The sequence below is a fragment of the Arvicola amphibius genome, chromosome 3 (assembly GCF_903992535.2).
Source record: "Arvicola amphibius chromosome 3, mArvAmp1.2, whole genome shotgun sequence".
NCBI classification, from domain to species: domain Eukaryota; kingdom Metazoa; phylum Chordata; class Mammalia; order Rodentia; family Cricetidae; genus Arvicola; species Arvicola amphibius.
The window spans coordinates 141049609-141069538 of NC_052049.1; the positions used below are offsets into that span (position 1 = coordinate 141049609).

At 40.2% G+C, this 19930-nt stretch overlaps 1 protein-coding gene across 16 annotated transcripts in view; it reads right to left on the reverse strand.

Moving 5' to 3' along the window:
- The window catches only part of Tex9 (testis expressed 9), a 77306-nt gene that overhangs the window by 26782 nt on the left and 30594 nt on the right, over nt 1-19930 (reverse strand). For 3 of the 16 annotated variants that reach the window (XM_038321445.1, XM_038321443.1, XM_038321444.1), the window contains exons 2-3: nt 3232-3280; nt 1410-1492 (exon numbers count right to left, since the gene is read on the reverse strand). In XM_038321445.1, the coding sequence (XP_038177373.1) occupies nt 1410-1492; nt 3232-3258 (110 nt within the window). In that variant the 5' untranslated portion in view covers nt 3259-3280. Of the gene's footprint in view, nt 1-1409; nt 1493-3231; nt 3281-3845; nt 7290-9975; nt 10056-11643; nt 11708-14090; nt 14108-15776; nt 15857-15959; nt 16037-19930 lie in introns of those variants that run through there. The other 13 variants (XR_005284581.1, XM_038321438.1, XM_038321441.1 and 10 more) reach the window with 11 other exon arrangements.

Genomic DNA, 19930 nt, shown 5'->3' on the forward strand with positions numbered 1-19930 from the left:
CAAGGTAAGGTCCTGACACTGAAAACTGGGAAGAAGTTCATCTCTTAAGAAAGAATTACCAGGTCCTCAATGCCATCAAACTCAACATTTATTTTCCATGTAGGGAAACAAGAATCAAAGTTGACCAAAATACCGGGTTTAACTTTTTAACATTAAAGCTGAGGAAGAATTAGGGAATAAAACTCACTTCCAAAGGCACAGTGGCCTGAATCAGGGCAAACACATTGAATGTCACCAAGACTGATTCTGAAAGCTCAGCTTACTTTTAACATGAAGGCAAATGCTTCTGAATTCTTGTAATAACCACCTTTTATTTAAATAGTGACTGTGAAGCCTGGACAAGGGAATTCTGTAGTGATACATGCAATTTAGCCAATGGTCTCTTCAGGCTCTTTTTGTTAATTTTATCTTCTATCCCTTCAATTCTATTTTTTCCCCTTTTAAGCAATTAAAATACACAATAGTTAGGAAAGATTTCCCCATTATTATAATGTAATTACCAGCTTGTGTAGGTCATAGACATAAAGATTAAATAACTTACTGGTTATTACAACCAAAGTCTTTTCCTTTTATTAAAAAAAAAAATTCACTGAGTCATGGTATTTAATTCCAGCACTCAGGAGGCAGAGGCAGATGGATCTCAGTGAGTCCGAGGCCAGCCTGGCCTACAAAGCAAGTTCCAGGACAGCCAGGACTGTTATGTAGAGAAACCCTGTCTCAAAAAACAAAACAAAACAAAAAATCATAAGCCCGAGCAGAATGTAAATAATAATTATGATATAACCTAATTTACATCTTATCAAACAACTCTCATCTCACAAACGCAATAATGTATGGCATCTGTCAAGCAGTCAAAAGCTAGAAAACAATTTGATCTATTTACAAGAACCTAACCCAGACCCCAGGGGCTAGAAAGATAGTTTAATATTTAAGAGCACTTGTTCTTGCAGAGGACCTAAGTTTGGTTCCCAGCACCTACATGGCAGCTCACAACCACCTGTAACTCCGTGACTCTAGTTCTGAGGACTCTGACACCCTTTTCTGGTCTGGAAGGGCACTTGCACACAGGTAACATAGAGTCACACAAACACATATATACATTTTTAAAAAATCTTTAAACAAAATAAAACCCAGATCTCAGTCCCAGTTCCAATAATGTCTCATTAAAAACAACAGTAAAATTTATGGAAAGGTAGTGCTTTTGTTTTAGAGAACATAAAATGTTTATTAACTGCTGTAAACAGTTCCAAGTGCAATTGCCTTAAATTACTGAGTATGATGGGATACACGCAGTGGCTTTATCCTGGAGGTTTTTTAAAACTCAGGAGAAACAGAAAGTTTATAAGTAAGAGTGCTGATACTGTGGACTGGAAAACTGAGGAGAGTCAGGCTTGCAAACTATACTGTACCTTGAATTTGTTTTCCTTTCTTTCTCTGCAGAGTGGAGTCTGTTTTGAACCTTGTTTACAGGACCAGTGTTTTTGGTCTTTGGCTAGAGAAAAAAAATTGAAACTACCAATTAATTAAGAGTTTCTTCTTGCCGGGCGGTGGTGGCGCACGTCTTTAATCCCAGCACTCGGGAGGCAGAGGCAGGCGGATCTCTGTGAGTTCGAGACCAGCCTGGTCTACAAGAGCTAGTTCCAGGACAGGCTCCAAAGCCACAGAGAAACCCTGTCTCGAAAAACCAAAAAAAAAAAAGAGTTTCTTCTTACAACATTTTTTCCCTGTGCATTATTGTTCTGTGTGAGATCCCCTGGAACTGGAGTTACAGACAGTTGTGAGCTGCCATGTGGGTGCTGGGAATTGAACCCAGGTCCTCTGGAAAAGCAGCCAGTGCTCTAACCACTGAGTCTAATCATTTCTAACAACAGAAATTTTGCTTGGTTTAATTTTGGTTTTTGGTTTTATGTTTTTACGTGTATGAGTATTTTGCCTACATGTATGACTGTGCACCACATGCGTGCCTGGTACCCTGGAGGCTAGAGAAGGGCATCAGATACAGACAGTTGTGAGCTCCCATGTGGGTGCTGGGAATTACACTTGGGTATTCTGGACAAGCAGCCAGAGCTCTTAACCACTGAGCAATTTTTCCAGCCCCAACAATTTTGTAACATATGAAATTGCTATTTTGCTACAAATAAAAATTGGCATTTTTAAATAATTAATTCAATTGCATTTTCAGCAATTCCAGAACTGTGCAGGAAACACATAAAAATTACCTGGACCAAGGGAATCAGGAATACAGAAAATGAATCCCAAAGACGAATGTTTATTCAGCCAGCTAGTGAATGTTTAAATCAGGATGTTTTGATTCACAGAATTCAGTTCTCCTCATTAGCCAGCCATGTGCCAAGCAGCCCTTTCCTGGCCTTCAGGTGTGCAGTTCCCTTGACTTAGAAGAACTTTGTGGATAGAAACTTAGAGATCTCAGAGTGCCCAGTTTGCAAAAGAATGATCTCCATCCTATGCTTTTTAGAAGAGGACCTGCCTTCGTAAGGTTTCTGTTGCTGTGAAGAGACACTGTGACCACGGCACTCTTATAAAGAAAGCATTCAACTGGGTGGCTCGTTTGGTTTCAGTCCATCATCAGCATGGTGGAGATGGCAGCACACAGGCAGATGTGGGCTGGAGCTGGGAGTGCTACATCTTATGGGCAACAGGAAGTCAAATGAGAGCTACATTGAGAGAAGTTTGAGGAAGAGACCTCATTGCCCACCCCACAGAGACACATTTCCTAACAGTGCCACTTCCTTTGGGGCCATTTTCTTTCAGACTACCGCAGGACTTATCTCACTTTACGGGATTATGGTTCACAGAGAAGTGAGGGGCCTAATTCTATAGAGTTGTTCCTTCAGAACTTTGTTCACTATCCTCCAAATAGTGGTTTTACAAGGCAGAAGTTATTCAAGCTCTTTTATAAGCCATGCTGGATGAGCATATCACATCTGAGTTGTACATTCTATCTACTGACTCATACTCTCTTTCCCTAATTTTTTTAAAAACAAAAAACAATCCTAGGGGCAAGGCAGATGGTTAATTAGGTAAAAGTGCTTGCTGCCAAGTATGGTGAGTTCAATTCCCAGAGTCTATATGGCGGATGGGAGAACTGACCCCCACAAGTTGTCCTCTGACTTCCACATGCACGCTGTGGCACAAGTAAATGTTTTTTATTAATTAAAGTCCCAAATTCTATAGAATGTAATTGCATTTACAGAAAGTTTGATTTCATACCTTGGTTTCTGACCATGGATGAGCCATCCCTTCAGATGCCAACAGATCTCTACGAACCAAAAGTAAGCACTACATTAAAATAGATATTAAGCTGAGACACCATGAAAGTCAATAGTAATTATATTCTAAAGAGAAAATATTGTTCTAATTTCAATTAGTCATATACTAACTTGATACTTATATGAATTATAAAGTTGATTTCCACATAAGTTATATCTAGACATATGTATATATTTAATAAGTTTATAAGCACGAAGAATTATATTTCACTTTGATTCTAGTTCCTAGGCATTAATTTAATTTGAATGAAGGCCATTAAAAAATGCTTAGGTTTAAATATTTCACTACAGAGAAGGTAATGCAGTATTTTTTAGGAAATGTAGTACAAATTTTTATTAGTATAAATCATACTGACAATTGATGATGACTGGCTATACAGAGAACTATCAAATTCTTTATTGATTCTTTGGAAATTTCGCATCATGCACCCAATCCTTTTCACTTCCGTCTCTCCACATCTGTCCCTCACCCCTGCAGCATCCCACCAACAAGAGATACCCCCAAAATTAATTTAAAACAAAATAAAACCCACCTCACTCCTCCATCTTTCTTACCTCTTTAATATCTCTTTATCCTTCCTAGTGGCACTGGAACTGCAATGTGTCACACAGTAGACCTTCTGTCCAACCAGCCCTCCCGCAAGTGTTTATTGCAATGAGTCACTGGTCTGGTTCAAAGCCTCTGGCACACCATCATCACTGGACCCTCACTGAAACTCCTCTCAGATATCCTGCTGTTGCCTCGAGTCATGGAGATCCTGTAGCTATCAATCATATAGGACCTCACGCATTCCAGCAGGTCATGGGTAGGTTAGATGTTAGGTAAGCCAACCCAAGACCCAGGATGCTGGCCTGGGTGAACCATCCATTTCTTAAAGGAATCAGAGCTGGTAAGATGGCTCAGCAGGTAAATGCACAAAGCCTGACCATCTGAGTTTGAGCCATAGGACCCACATGGTAGAAGGAGACTAATTCCAACAAGTTGTCCTCTAATCTCCATATATGCATGGTGACAGGCATGAGCATGCATACACACACACACACACATACACACAGTAATAACAAAGCAAATAACCCCTGCATCACTTTTACTTGTAAGCATGTTACACAACCATTCTAATGCACTTGAACACTTGGTCAGAATCTGTCTTCATAACAGTATTACTCATGAAAGTAGGGTCCAACCTGCCTTTCCCATTGTGCAATGCTATGAATCTGACATAGCAATTTACACATAAAATTTTAAACTGACAAAAGTAAATAGACATTGAATGAGTAAATCTAAATCCATTTTATTTCCTGAACCTTTTATCTTAGGTTTACAGAGTATGTCTGTAATTTAAAATGAGGCATATCTGTAGGTGTATGCATACACTGGCTCATCAACAGGCTGGATCTACTCATACCCACTCTCTCTACAACAGCAGAATTGAGTGGTTGTGACAGAGACTATCTAAGCCCACAAATCCTAAAACATTTGTTATCTGTCCCTTTCCATAGAAAGTTCCTGCCCCTGATTCACTGTTTAAAGCATCTGTATTAATATCATGGACTATACTGTGTTATTGTCTATTGCTACTATAGGGAAAATGCCAACATATTCCCTAGGAATGACTGGCCACTGTAGAGAACACACAAAACAAAATGACATTCTATCAGATGTCACCTTCTTGCCTGGCCATCTGCAGGTTTTTTGCTATTTAACTTGAAGGTATATTTAGATCCTATCTACTAAAAAAATCTCTGTGAAAGAAATGTAGCTTTGAAAATATCTTAAATTTATGGAAAATAGCCTTTTCACATGATATAAAAATGTTTCCAAGATTGAACAGAAGTATCTTGAACTATCCTTATTTCAAGCTAAAACCTGCCATTTCATTAGCCCTTAGCATGTTTCCTGAACTTTTCATTTTCTTCCACCCACCACCCACCTCTCCCAAGCTCATGTATATAGCTAAAAATATCTATCAGGGGCTGGAGAGAAGGTTCAGTGGCTTAGAGCACTAGACCAGAGTTCAATTCTTAGCACCCAAGTTGGACAGCTCATAATACCCTGCAACCTTAGGGGACCTGATGCCTCTGGCCTCTCTACAGGCAGTGACATGCATAGATACCCACACCTACACACATTATCAAAAATAATACACATCAAAATAAAGAACTTTAAAAAAAGTCTGCCAGCTGCCTGTCACCATGAGATGTGCATGCCACTTCTCCTGGTGTACTCCCACACAAGACACACTGCAGCACAATGTTCTGACTCACGTTAAACTTCACCAACGGTTTGTCTGAAGCATGACTGAGACGGTCTGGGCAGTAAACACTGCTTTCAGCACACTAGAGGATTTGGATGTTATTCTATGGAAACTAAGTCCTAGTTTCCTTACTGTCTTTCTGACAGAGTAACCACAGATACTGAAGACCTATCATAGAATACACTGCCTGAGTCTTAATAAGATTACTATTGTTCCAACCAGAAATGGATGGTCTCTTTTTAAAACTTATCTCTCATCTTTAATAATCCCAATAAATCAAATGCCATGTTCCATATGATAAAAGCCACCTGTTGAAACAGCTGCATTAAGAAAATATTCCAGAAGCTGGGTGGTGGTGGCACAGACCTTTAATCCCATCAGTAGGGAGGCAGAGGCAGGTGGATCTCTATATTCAAGGCCACCCTGATCTACAGAGTGAGTTCCAGGACAGTCATGGCTACACAGAGAAACACTGTCTTGAAAAAAAGAAAGAAAACATTCCAGGTTTGACAAGATAGCTTACAAGATAAAGGCACATGCTGTTAACCTGATGCCTGGAGTTCAATCCCTGGGGCTCACATAGTGGAAGGAGAGCAGCAAATACCACAGATTGTCATCTGACTTCCACACATGCATACAGACATGTGGGCAGCAAATACCACAGATTGTCATCTGACTTCCACACATGTATACAGACATGTGGGCAGCAAATACCACAGATGTCATCTGACTTCCACACATGCATACAGACATGTGGGCAGCAAATACCACAGATTGTCATCTGACTTCCACACATGCATACAGACATGTGGGCACACAAAGACACAAACAAAAAATAGTAAGTGTTAAAAAAATATCCACTTGTACCAGGTAAACAGAGGTCTCATCACAACTTTGGACATGAGAAAAACTCAGTAAAAGAAAATCAGCAGGTTCATTTTTACACTTGTAAAATCAGTCTTCTGCTTGCTTCATCAGGAAGTAAGGATTAGCTACCAGTACAGCATCTCAGTTCTTTCATTTACTGGATAAAAGCCAGGCCCAATTTTATCTGTAATCCAACCTTTGGAATTTGGGGAGCTATTAAGTATCTTCTTAAATTAACCATCAGATAGACTCACATATGATGCAGATAAATGATTTATCATTATATGAACATATGCACATGGCAAATAATGATACAAGATATACTTTTACTGATTTACTAGAAAGAAAAACTCAAAGTAAGAGGCAGTGACAGTCCTCTAACAGCCCATGCCTTTAAGCTTCTTCTGAGAACTCACAGTTGTTTTGAGAGTTACACAGTGTAATTCTAGCCACACGCAGTTTCTGTGCTGTGTGATTCTCTCTTCCTTGGTTCCAATGAGTACCACACACTATTGCATCCAGAGTTCTTGTATGCCCACTTGGAAAAGTAGTTGAGACCATGCTGGTAGCTCAGCACACCCTCCCCCACCTGGGCAGGTGGCGGGATCAGGACTGCTAGGACTGCACAGGCAGGAAAGCATGGCGGATTCCTGCCACCATACACAGAGATATTTCCAGGCCACACAATGCTCTGCATGGCATATTTAGCTATTTCTCAGATAAAAAGGGTTAAGTGCTGCATGCTCATTCTCAAAGTGCTGGCGGTCCCAGAGCTGGCAGTAATCGTACCTCCATCATTTTCAAAGTAGAGAGAGGAGGAGCTAGCATCCAAAGCAGCTACAACCAAGCTGCTTACCATTTTAAAAGTTCTTCAAGACAGTAAAGTATTTCAGATACACAATAGAACAGATTCAGTCATAAAAGACCTCTAAATGAGTTACAGTGTTGGATAAATATATGAAGGCTTGGGAGAGAGAAGAAAAAGAATATAAACAGTTATAAAAAGAATCAAATAGTTTCAAAAAAGAGATAAAGTCTTTAAAGAGACAGAGTACAGACAGTCATAGATTAAAGGAGTGAAGATAATTAAATAAATATTAAAAAGTAATAGAGAAAGAATAATAAGCCATGTAACAATGGAAAATTCACAGAGAGTCTGGATTGTGTATACTATTGTGTTTTCTTTGAATTTTTTGACTGTGAAGGAGCTAAGTACAGAGAGACACTTCATTGTATGGGCTGCTAAGCTAAACCAGCATGTATATTTTAAAGGTGTATTGATTTCAAAATATGGGTCTAAGAAAATGTTGCTTTGGAAAAGAGGTTCTTCTTTTGTTTCCACAGAGGATGAGAACCTGTGGATTGCTTCCAGACTAATATGGTTTGATGGACCAAGAGCCCCTAAAAGGTTGCCTTAAACACCCCTCAAAAAATTACTTCACCCAATAAACAGCAGGAAGAAGTTTGGACAGAACTACACCCATATTCCCAATATTGTTTATAAATGTTACTTTACATTTAAAGGGGGATATGCTATAAAGATTTTCATCGGTATGGATCTTGGTTTACTGATGCAAATTTAAGGTCAATCTTGTTATATTTCTGCTCTTGATTAAGGTATTGTGATTGTGTAGTTAATTTAAAATGTATAATTAAGAAATACAGGTAAATAGAGAGTCATCTATAATAGTCAAGCTTGTATTCATGTTAGGTTTTCTAGATATATACAGATATATTTCAGTTAGATTATTCTTCAAATCTTTCAGAGACCTTCAGAATATGGCATTTAAAATGTTTTAAGAACTTAGGACTGGCTGGTCCGAAGGTAGTACGTTCTTTCAGTTGATTGTTCACAGTCAGCCATTTATGACAATTGTTAGCATTGTTATATAATTGTAAACAATTGCTAACAATTGATTACCCTGTTCTCACTACTATACTTGACTAGTCTTAAAAAAAAAAAACTTAGGACTTTTCATGACAGTGAGACACATCTGCTCCTGGCAGCACCAATCTACTTCAAGAGGAAGATGGGCATTGAAGAGTCTCCTTATGGAGTTGGTTAGCCATTTGGGCAAGAAACTACTCTTGCTTAGACTGCTTGATGAATTGGATATGCAGGACCCACAGAGAAATGACTGATGAACTTGCCTAAAGGTGAGACAATCCTTCAGGGTTCCTGCTTCATGAAAGAATAGAGTCTGCTAGACATTCTGCAGACACAGAAGAAAGTGACTGCCAACATAGGTGGAACTGTCTTTAAAATTTCCTGCCTCATAGAAAAGTCTATGGATACTATAGCCCCATAGGCTGAAGATGGATGCCCTAACGATACAGAAGAACTTTGAATGACTGTCCAGGTAGCAAGATGTCTCTGTGAATTCTAGAGTTTTGGAAGTTTTACAATGTACCTGTTAACTTAGGTAATATTATATCCTTCTGGAGTCTTTGATGGAGTTGAAGAATTTATATTTGTAATTATAGTTTTCCTTAGATATGATAAGAGATAAAGTAAATATAAATATTGCAACTGTAATTCTTGCTTGATACCTGTTTTGTTATATGTAATTTTATTATGTTAAAATTAAAACCTTTTTAATTTAAACAGAAAATGGAAGGCGATGTGGAATTTCCCTCTGTATGCTGTGAATACCATTGGTTAATAAAGAAACTGCCTTGGCCTGTTGATAGGTCAGAACTTAGGTAGGCAGGGAAAACTAAATGTAATGCTGGAAGAAAAAAGGCAGAGTCAAAGAGAAGCCATGTAGCCCTGCCCGAAATGGACGCTGAAACTTTAGCTGGTAAGCCACAGCGACATGGCAATACACAGATTAATAGAAATGAGTTAAATTAATATGTATGAGTTAGCCAATAAATAGCTAGAACTAATGGGCCAAGCAGTGATTTAATTAATACAGTTTCTGTGTGATTATTTCGGGGATAAGCGGCCTCCACCCACAGGTATGGCTAGAATTTTGTTTTATAATGCTTCAAACAGCTGTTGAGTTCTCAGAAGACAATGCCATAGCATGGGCTGTTTAGTGCCATCACCGCCTCTGCTAAAGTAAAATAATTTTACTCACATAGAACCCATACTTTTGCTAAATGTATTACTAATATTTTATGGTTGCCTAATTTCTTGATTTGCCAAAAATGTACAAGAAGTCTAAAAATGTATCTGTATTAATTTATCACTACCCAGTCTTCACACAGCCCTAAAAGGCAGGCCGTAGAGTATATGAGAAAGGGTCCAGAAATCTCTCACATGGCTGTGGGGTGAACCCCAGGGAAACTACTCTGTTTGACCTTTGCCTAGCACTGACCTTCCCTAAGCTACAATTTTTAAATGAAGACAATACTATTTTCAAATAATACCTGGAGAATTACATGAGATAAAACAGGTAAAAACTTGCCTTGTGCCTGACTAGGAAAGCCCCAATTATAATTTTACATATTATATTCTTCCCTGAATTATACTTTAACATTTTCAAAAAAAATTTATACATTGACGTTTTACAAGGATTACTGAACGGAAGCCATGTTTGAGAACGGAAGTTGCGTACCTTGTACTGGAACCATCTTCTTCCTTGCATGATGTAATTTTTGTTGAAAAAGGCCTAGCTCGTACTTCTTGCTGATCTCTCTGGTTAAACAGGGTAAGTTGTGAATATTCAAGACAACACTCATGGGGTCCAGTTTAACACCTCTCTAAAAGCTCTTCATTTCAGAGCTATCCTAGGTCTCTACGATGTCAGAAAAGCTACACAGTAACAAATAAATACTGACTATGCTTTTGCTTCTCTTTTGCTCAGGTGTAAGAAAATCACTTCAGAGAAACCCTGTCTCGAAAAACCAAAAAAAAAAAAAAAAAAAAAAAAGAAAAGAAAATCACTTCAAAGGTAAAAATTTGAGAGTATTAAGGTCCTTATTCTTCACCTCCCACCCCCACAGTCTATGTGAAGCAGCGATAGTAAAAGCTTCAGTGAAGAGAAGAGTAAATGCAAATTGAAGATGACAAAAGTACATTCCACTAGCTTCTGGGGGAAGAAAGGTGTCTTCCCCCTTCCAAACGCCCTCAGTTTTTGTTCTGTTCTTCCTGGTGTGGAAATAAAGGTTCTCTTTAGGGAACTCCTTAAGCACATACAAAATGCACCTCTCATTCTACCATGACATGCTGTCCTTCTGGACAGAGATTTTCCTTCTTTTCAGATACTGGCAAAACTGTAAAATGAAATTAAAATATTTCCAGTAAAATGCTTAATTGTAAACACAAGTAGAAGATCTGTAATTATTAGGTATTATGTTATAGATGCTACATTTCTTAATCCTCAACTAATAAATAATTATGGATTTTTATGAAGCATCAAAATAAAATATTAAGTGAAGAAATGGCTCAGTGAAGAATTAATGGCACCTACTACTCTCGCAGAGAATCAATGTTTGGTTGCCAGCACCCATGTCGGGAAGATTAGTCAATAACCTGTAAATCCAGATCCAGGGGATCTGACATCTCTGGTCTCTGTGGGTCTCATGTACACACAGACACATGCACACACACACACACACACACACACACACACACACAAAATAAAAACAAATCATAAAAAATAACACATTATTAGAATTTCTTTCCTGCCTCCATCAGCTCCACTTTGGGGAGCAGTGGGATTAAGGAAAGACTGAGTGAGGTCAGGACAGGAGCTGTGAAGTCTGAGGCAGTTACCTGACTCCTCTGGGAAGGCTGTGCGCAAGCATTGGGAACACTGGTGCTGAGGGAGCAATGCTTGAAGAACGGATGCCCAATCTGATATCAGACCGGAGGCTGATATTTAGATACATGGGCTGGTGAGATGACCTTACATTTTTCCTGGGTATGTGATTTATTCTAGCCCTAAGAAGCTCAGTTATATGTAGAAAACAGCTTAGTATTAGCATTATGTGAGCACTGTTACTTTCAACTCTATTGAATTTTTGATGTTAATTTTACTATATAGGAAATCTCAAAAGATGACTAACATTGATATTCTTATTGATGACATGATTGGAGCATCTAAACAGAAACTACTTTTATCACACACATTAGAACGACACCTACGCACACACATTCATGTGTAGCTTGTCACTTCACAAAGTTGATCACTGACGCTTTGGGTATTTTTATATGCATGTTATGCATTAAATTTAAAGTTAAAAAATTAGGACTTACATGGAAAAACTGTACATCTACTTACTATTGCTTCATCAGCTTGTCTAACCAGATCAGCAGTTTTTGCCTCCAATTCTGCATTTAAACGCCTAAAAGCAGAAAATAAAATTTGACAAATAATAACAAAATTCTAACAAAAATAAAAGTAATTAAATTTTGGCCGGGCGGTGGTGGCGCACGCCTTTAATCCCAGCACTCGGGAGGCAGAGGCAGGCGGATCTCTGTGAGTTCGAGACCAGCCTGGTCTACAAGAGCTAGTTCCAGGACAGGCTCCAAAGCCACAGAGAAACCCTGTCTCGAAAAACCAAAAAAAAAAAAAAAAATGTAATTAAATTTTGGCAATTACATTATAATCAATGTTTGCCAAAGCACACACATTTTTAGTTGAAAATGAACAGAGCTACTACAACTCCCTGCCTCTCCCTACCTCTGGCAGGAATGTAAGCGCTGCCCTGCCTTCCCATGGCTCCTTACTCATATCTTCCATGACGTCAGTCATCTCACTAGTAACTAGGCAAGAGCAAACAGCTCCAGGATTATCTTACCTCTGGAGAACACAAGTTCCACCCGTGCATCCTTAGACAGGTGGGTCCTGTCTCCTGACGACTAGAGTGGCCAGGGAGGCCAGCCTGGGCTGGGTGTTACAGTCTGTGGGGAGCCAGCTCAGAATTCAGCCATGCACTGGTACCAATACCACCAGAAATACAGAATTTATTTGGTCTCCATTTGCAATCTAGCAAAAAGTATGACTATTACTTGATCTAATTAAGCAAGAATAATTTTAAGGGAAATGTTTTAAAAGGAAGAAATTCACTATCATCATTCAACCTTTTTATTTTTAATATTTCCCTCCAATCGTCACCTGCAGCACACACACACACACACACACACACACACGCGCACACACATATACACGTCTGTATGCTCCTAGAAGCAGGAAAGAAATACAGTTACCTCCACATGGTCAGATCTTAGCTGGCTTCACAACAGCCTAAGGAGCAGTTAGCCTAGTGTACTAAACTCTGGTCCTGTCTGTTTCTCTTGTAGAGTCACACCACGATACACATCTTTCTCTCCCATTTCCAAACCATACTGGCTTTTCTGAAGTTCTGTCAAAGAGTTGTCAAGGAGACTTACTGAGGGATTTCCCCCACTTTGGTACATGATTCAGAAATAACATGAACACCTACTTCCCTACCCTAATGAGGACTGGGTGGAGGATGGGAAGGACAGACAGCACCACATCCCTTCTTAAAACGGCCTTACCTTTAAGAAATACTTTCATTATTTTAAGATTACTTGGTTAAGAGGAATCTAAGAAATATATTATTATATTTAAAGTGACAAATTTTTCTTAAAAAAATCAGAAGGACTACTTAAATTGAAACTTCAAATTAATGCAGGTCAACCAGGAGAATTAAGCCTAGTTTCCTCCTCTAAATCCATTAAAATGAGAAATAAAATGTGACTACAGAAATAATCAGTGAACTCAAACTCAGGAGAAATGCCCTAGTACTAAGAATGACTCAAAATTCTGAATGAGAGCCACAAAGAGAAAAAGAAACCAAAAGAGCCTGGCACCTAGAAGTGGTTGCACGTGCGAGTCATGAACTACCAAACACAGGCTGCAAAACCTCCACTCACGGCCTCAGGTGAGAGGCCAGTGGTGAGGTAGAGAGCACCTTGTAATCCAAACACATGGAGAGGATCTACATTCATCTCATCCAGAATGGTTCAGAGACTATGCCATCTTTCATAGTGTAGAAGGTAAGCTAAGCTGAAAGAGGGAAATTCAAAGCCAAGTTACAGGGATATCTGCTCATCTAGAATATAAGGACTCTAAAACAAACCCCGCTGGAGACGACTTTAAAAGAATATGAATCATATAAGTCGCCAAGGGAGAACAGGAAGGCACAAAAATGGGAAGGAGAGATTTACACTATAAAAACAATAAAAATTTTAAATCAGAATTCTAATTTGAAAGAGGGGGAAAGAGCAAGAACAGAGACAGTTATGGTCTGAAAATGAACTGTTTGCCACACTTCCCCAGCTGGTGGGGCTGCTTTGGGGAGTGTAGCTTTTAGAGGCAGGCCACTGGGGGGAGGTCTTTTGAGGGTTACAGTCCAGCATCACTTTCTGCCAGAACTCTGTTTCTTGATCCACCAAAATGACCTGTCTGCCATAAACTCCTCTGCCACATACATCGGACCTGAGTTAAATTGTGGAGAAAATATTTTGATAAATATTTTTAAAGTTATATTTAGTGAAATCAGGGCAAATTTTTAAAGCCCGATTTAAAAGGAATCTACGCAAACCCTGGAGCAAACCTGAGAGATAATGATGCATTATTAAAAGTGAGCTCCTCAAAATTACAGCTGCGCTGCGGTGGCTCACGGTTACTTTTGCATTCCACCTCGCGTGGTCATAAACAGGGAAAAGGGGTACAGAGAAAACAAAACCAGAAAAAACTACCATAGCTAGCAGCAGATGGTCTCATCCAGAAATCCAGAGGCTCTACAGTATGAGTTGAGCAGTGCTGAAGATATGCATTTTGTTGTTGCACTAGTAACAAATGAGTTGAGGAGCTTTAGATTTTAACAGGTTGTTGCTGGGTGGTGGTTATCTCTGTCAGTTCAGGGCCAGCCTGGTCTACAGAGCTAGTTACAGGACAGCCAGGGCTACAACAAAGAAACCTGGTCTCGAAAACAAAACAAACAAAGAAACAAAAAAGTTGTTAGAAATATACTTTATTTAGTAAGGGTACATTCAAATGACAAATAATGCAGACATCATCTCTACCCTGGTACCCTGGTGGAGTTTAGAGTTCAGTAGAGGAGGCAGAATATAAGAAAATAAACTTTGGTGGCACACGCCTTTAATCCCAGCACTCTGAAGGCAGAGGCAGAAGGATCTCTGAGTTCAGGGTCTGGTCTACATAGTGAGCTCCAGGACAGCCAGGGCTATGTGGAGAGACCCTGTTTCAGATCTTTCTGTTTTGTTTTTTTTTAAAAAGTAAGCTATCAAGTGAGTTTATATTAACAGAATATGCTAATTGGGAAAAAAATGAAACAACTAGGGATCTGATTAGCATGGTCAAAGTCCCCTCTGGGCTTTACAGTCTAAAGGCAGGTATGATTTCCCTCAAGAACAGAGAGGGTTGGAAAGAAAGACCCATGTCCCTTGTGACTGGAGAAGTGCAACCTGTATATGTGAGAGAGAGGCAGAAAGCTAAATAAAAGAAGCCAGAGCTGTCAAAGCATTGCATATGCAACAACAACAGCAAAATGCAGTTTTAAGCAGTGCAACGAAAAGACAAATTGAAAATGAAAAGGGTTGCTCTGGCTGCGGCAGGCAACCTGGGGAAGGGGGATGGGGTGAGGGTGGGGGCGGAGATAACTGCCAAAGAACAAGGCAAGGAAGGGAAATCATTCTTTCTCCTTCCACTGTAGCCAGGACCTGATTCATTTAGAAAACAAGCCTCTAAGAAATTCGCACAAAGTTAACTCTAGTAATTTGAGAATTCTCAAAATCTTCTACTCTGGGCCGGGCAGTAGTGGCACACGCCTTTAATACCAGCACTGGTCGGTGGGGGGGGGGGGGGGGGAGAAGGAAGGGACAGACAAGGGATGGGGTGGAATGACAGAAGCAGGCGGATCTTTGTGAGTTCGAGGCCAGCCTGGTCTACAAAGCGAGTTATAGGACAGCTAGGGCTGTTACACAGAGAAACCCTGTCAAATGAAGAAAAGAAAAGAAAAGAAAAGAAAAGAAAAGAAAAGAAAAGAAAAGAAGAAAGAAAAGGGGAGGGGAGGGGAGGAGAGAAGAGAAGAGAAAAGAAAAAGAAAAAAGAAAGGAAGGAAGGAAGAAAGGAAGAAAGGAAGAAAGAAAGAAAGAAAGAAAGAAAGAAAGAAAGAAGAAATCTACTCTGGGAACTCCACGCTTGCTGGCGATTTGTGGGTTCCAAGGCACTTCTAAGTGAACCCTCCTGATGCCCAACACAGTTTTTGTACGACATTTTTGCCCTTACAAGTGTCTTCTCAGATAGCTCCGGCTAAATAGCCAAGGCTAAAAGCGGATGAGGAGTGGGAGGAGGCCCCCAGATACAACCACTCTACAGGAAAGGAACCCCAGTAACCTCCCTAGGGCACGAGGGACGCTCACTTGTACTCTTGCTCCCGGGCGAGGAGGTCCTGTCCAGCTGCAAGCTGCGCGCGCGACTGAGTACCTGCAGCACCGCATCTCTGCAGACAGAATTGCAGAGCTCAAGTTCAAGGGAGTCTGGGGTCCGTCCCGCCTGCCCGCCCGCAGCCCAGTCACTGGTCAGGAGTTAGGGGCTAAACTCACCGGCCCTCCCACATTTCGCCCCGCCATCTTTCTAAACCGATGTGGTTACCGTGGTAACAACATATCTTCTCGCGAGAGTTCTCAGGTCTCGGGCTGCCTCCCGCCAGAAGGCAAGGTCCTTTCTGTCTCCACCTAGAATAGCGCCTGCGTGGGCTTTGACCTGCAGTTCTGAGGCTCCAGGGTACCCACCTAGACTCGCGGTTTAACCTGTCCTTGGCCTGGAGGTGAGGTTGAGACAGCAAGCACGCATAAGCCTATCGGAGGTGTTTCTCCAGCCCAGTAGGCAATTCGACTCACCGTAGTTTTTTGTTATAATGGATTTTTTTTCAGTACAGTTCTACAGTTCTGGTTGCTAACATTATTCATGCCACGGCTGAGAGCTCGAGCTGTCAGTATCAGCGCAAGTTTGTGTCCAGACATATCATCCATGATCTAAACTACTTCCTCTGCAAGGCGGGACTAAGAATAATGTTAATATCACTGAGTAATTGAGAAGTAAATGAGCTCATGCATAGGATCCTGCCTGCAACACAAGTCAGCAATTCTGATTGTTTGGGGAAAAAAAACTGAGAACCCAGAAATAAGCCTTTCCATTTACAGTCACCTGGTCTAAGGTCGCCAAGGTCATTCAAGGAGAGGAAAGTGTTCGGCAACAATGGAAGGCAACTGCCTATCCACACGCAAAAGAATAACTCCGGCCAGTATTTCACACTAGATAGAAAAAGGAATTCAAAATCATAGCTAAGTGAAAAACTGTCTATAAGCACCATGTGTGTGAGTTGTCAAGACTGAATTAACAGAGTTTTTGCTATGCCCCAGAAGGATAAACAACAAAAGAAAAATAAGCTAGACATCACCAAAAGAAGATACTATAAAACGAAAACCCAAACCACAGTAGAACATTTAGAAATTTTATCTGACATATGTCCACAACATGTAAAGAACTATCAGAAAACAAAAAGAAAAAACCAAAGGCCCTTTTATAGGTGTTTAGCCAAATAAAACACACAAATAACTAAAATATATAAAAAGATAGTCGGTAGTGTTGGTCTTCACATAAAGGGAAACCAAAACTACAATGAGACATCCCCTCATGCCCCCCAGGGCCACTGTCATAGAAAGGAGACAGGAACAAATGAGGGAATATATGGAGATAAATGAGCCTTATACTGTTAATGGTGATGTAAAGATCATGCAGTAGCTGGGTAACCCAAGGAATCTGCCAATTCCCTTTTATGCAGTTATCCCACAATCTAGCAATGTACACCTATATGTGCTGGTTATGATGAGACACTACCACTCCCCACCCCCCACCCCCCACTCCCACCCAGCTGCCACCATAGGCTCACTATTTGAATGCCTGGTCCCTAGTGGAAACTGTTTGGGGGATGTTAGGAATCTTCATGAAGTGTGGCCTTGCTTGAGGAAGTGTGTCATTGGGGGTAGGCTTTGAGAGTTCCTAGCCTCACCACACTTCCAGTCCCTTGTCTGGACTTCATGTTTGCAGTTCAAGATGTGATCTCTCAGCTTCCTGCTCTGACTGCCATGCCCCCTGCCATCAAAGCTTCTCTTTCTGGACCCATTAGTCAAAGTAAACTCTTTCTTCCAAAAGCTGTTTTGGTCATGGTATTTTCTCACAGCAACTAGCTACAAAGATAGCTAGTGCAATATGTGTATACCAAATAATAATAAGAATAAATAATAATAAAAACTACCCAAAAATTATATATAGAAGTGTATAGAAACATTATTTGATAGCCAAAAAGGGAAAAATATCCAAATTATCATAAGTTGATGAACAGATAAATGAAAACCATCTATTTATATAATGGAATATTATAACACAATGAACAAAATATCTGATTCCTGTTACAATATAAAGGAACCTTGACATTAAGCTAAGTGAAAGAAACTATTTTTTTAAATCACACCATCTCATGTAATTACATTTACATAAGTTCACAAATATGTGCTTTCATCCCAATGTAACAATATGACTATAAAGTGGCCAGAATACCCAAATCCATAGAGAGTGAAAGTAGATTAGTGGTTGCTTAGGCTGGCAGATGACAAAGGGTTCAAGGGTTTTGTAGAATTAAAAAAAAATAGTTTAAAATATATTATAGTGGCCAGGGATAGTGGTGCACACCTTTAATGCCAGCATTTGGGCGGCAGAGGCAGGTAGGTCTCTGTGAGTTCAAGGCCAGCCTGGTCTACAAAGTAAGTTCCAGAACAGGCTCCAAAACCATGTCTTGAAAAACACACACACACACACACACACACACACACACACACACACACATTTAGTGTTGGTGGCACATCCCCCTAAATATATGAAAAGTCAGTGAATAGTACTTTATGTGGGGTAAGTGGTAAATATATGTAATAAATCAAGACGTTAAGACATTTTTAAAACAAATTATTTTAAAGATCAGAGGCTAGAGAAAGGCAGACCATGCTAATATTAAGCTGTAGTATCAAATTCATTTTAAACCAAGATGTTTTCAGAATAATTATTAAGAACATAGAGGAATATTGTACAGAGATTAAAAAAAGCTCAATTCTTCAAGGAGATATACTAATCCTTAGCATGCATTTGCCTAACACAGAAGTGTCAAGGTGCAGTTAGCATGACTGCAAACTTCAAGGAGAAACAGTCACACCAGTACTGCAGACAGCGACTTCAACATGCCTCTTTCAGTAACTGACAGGTCACATGACAGAGCACCAGTAAGGGCACGGGTATCCTAATCAGCAAACAGCTCAAGCTAATCAACATTTACAAAAAAACTCCATCCGAAATCAGCAGAATATTCCCTCTTCACAAAGCCGGAGATTCACTGAGATAGAAACATTCTGAGCCAGAAAGCATACTTTAAAGAATAGAAATTCTGGGATACTTAACAAGTGCTACTAATTGGTGGCTGAATACAACACAAATGTAGTCCTAGGAGTAAAACATTCAAAAATCCTGGTGCCTGCAGGGCCATATTCCTTTCTAAGCCTGTAGTGGGGGAAGAATCTTTTTTGCCTCCTTCTGATTTCTATTGGTATCTCTCACTGATTGGTTTTCCTTGACTTGATCTCATCACACCCCTCTCTTCTGCTGGAGACACCTTAGTCCACATCCCTAATCCCAGCTGAGTTCCTTTGAGTAGATGGTTGATTTTTGGAGTTAGAGCAGATGTCCCAGTGCTCATCTGCATGATCTTCCAAACATTTTCAAACCAGGTATGGTAACCAGGTATCTTAGGATTTCTGTTTCTGTGAAGACACACCATGACTACAACAACTCTTAAAAAGAAAACATCTAATTGAGGGGGCACGCTTACAATTTCACAGGTCCAATCCACTACTGTCATAACTGGGAGCATAGCAGTGTGCAGGGAGATGTGCTGGGGTGGGGTAGTAGCTGAGAGTCCTACCTTTTGCCAGCAACAGAAAGTTGACTGTCACATCAGGCAGTATCCTGAGCATAGGAAACCTCAAAGTCCAGCCCACGGTGACACACTTCCTCCAACAAGGCCATACCCCCTCCAACAAAGCCACACCTCCTAACAGTGCCACTCTATCAGATTATTGGGGCTAGATACATTCAAACTGCCACATTCCATTCCTTGGTCCCCATAAGCTTGTAAGAATATCATAATGCAAAATGCATTCAGTTCAACTTCAGAAGTCCCCACAGTCTATCACAGTCTCTACAATGTTTTACAGGCCAAAGTTCCAAGGCTCTTTTGAGATTTGTATAATATCTTAACTGTAGTCACCTGTAAAAATCAAAATCAAAAGGCAGATCACAGACTTCCAACATAATGGTGGCACAGGAGATACATTACCATTCCAAAACAAAGGGAAGGGAGCATAGCCAGGAAATACTGGACAAAAGCATGATGGAAAACCAGCTGGGCACACTCCAAACTTTGCATGTCCGTGTCTGATGTCAAAACACTCTTCAGGTCTCCAGCTCC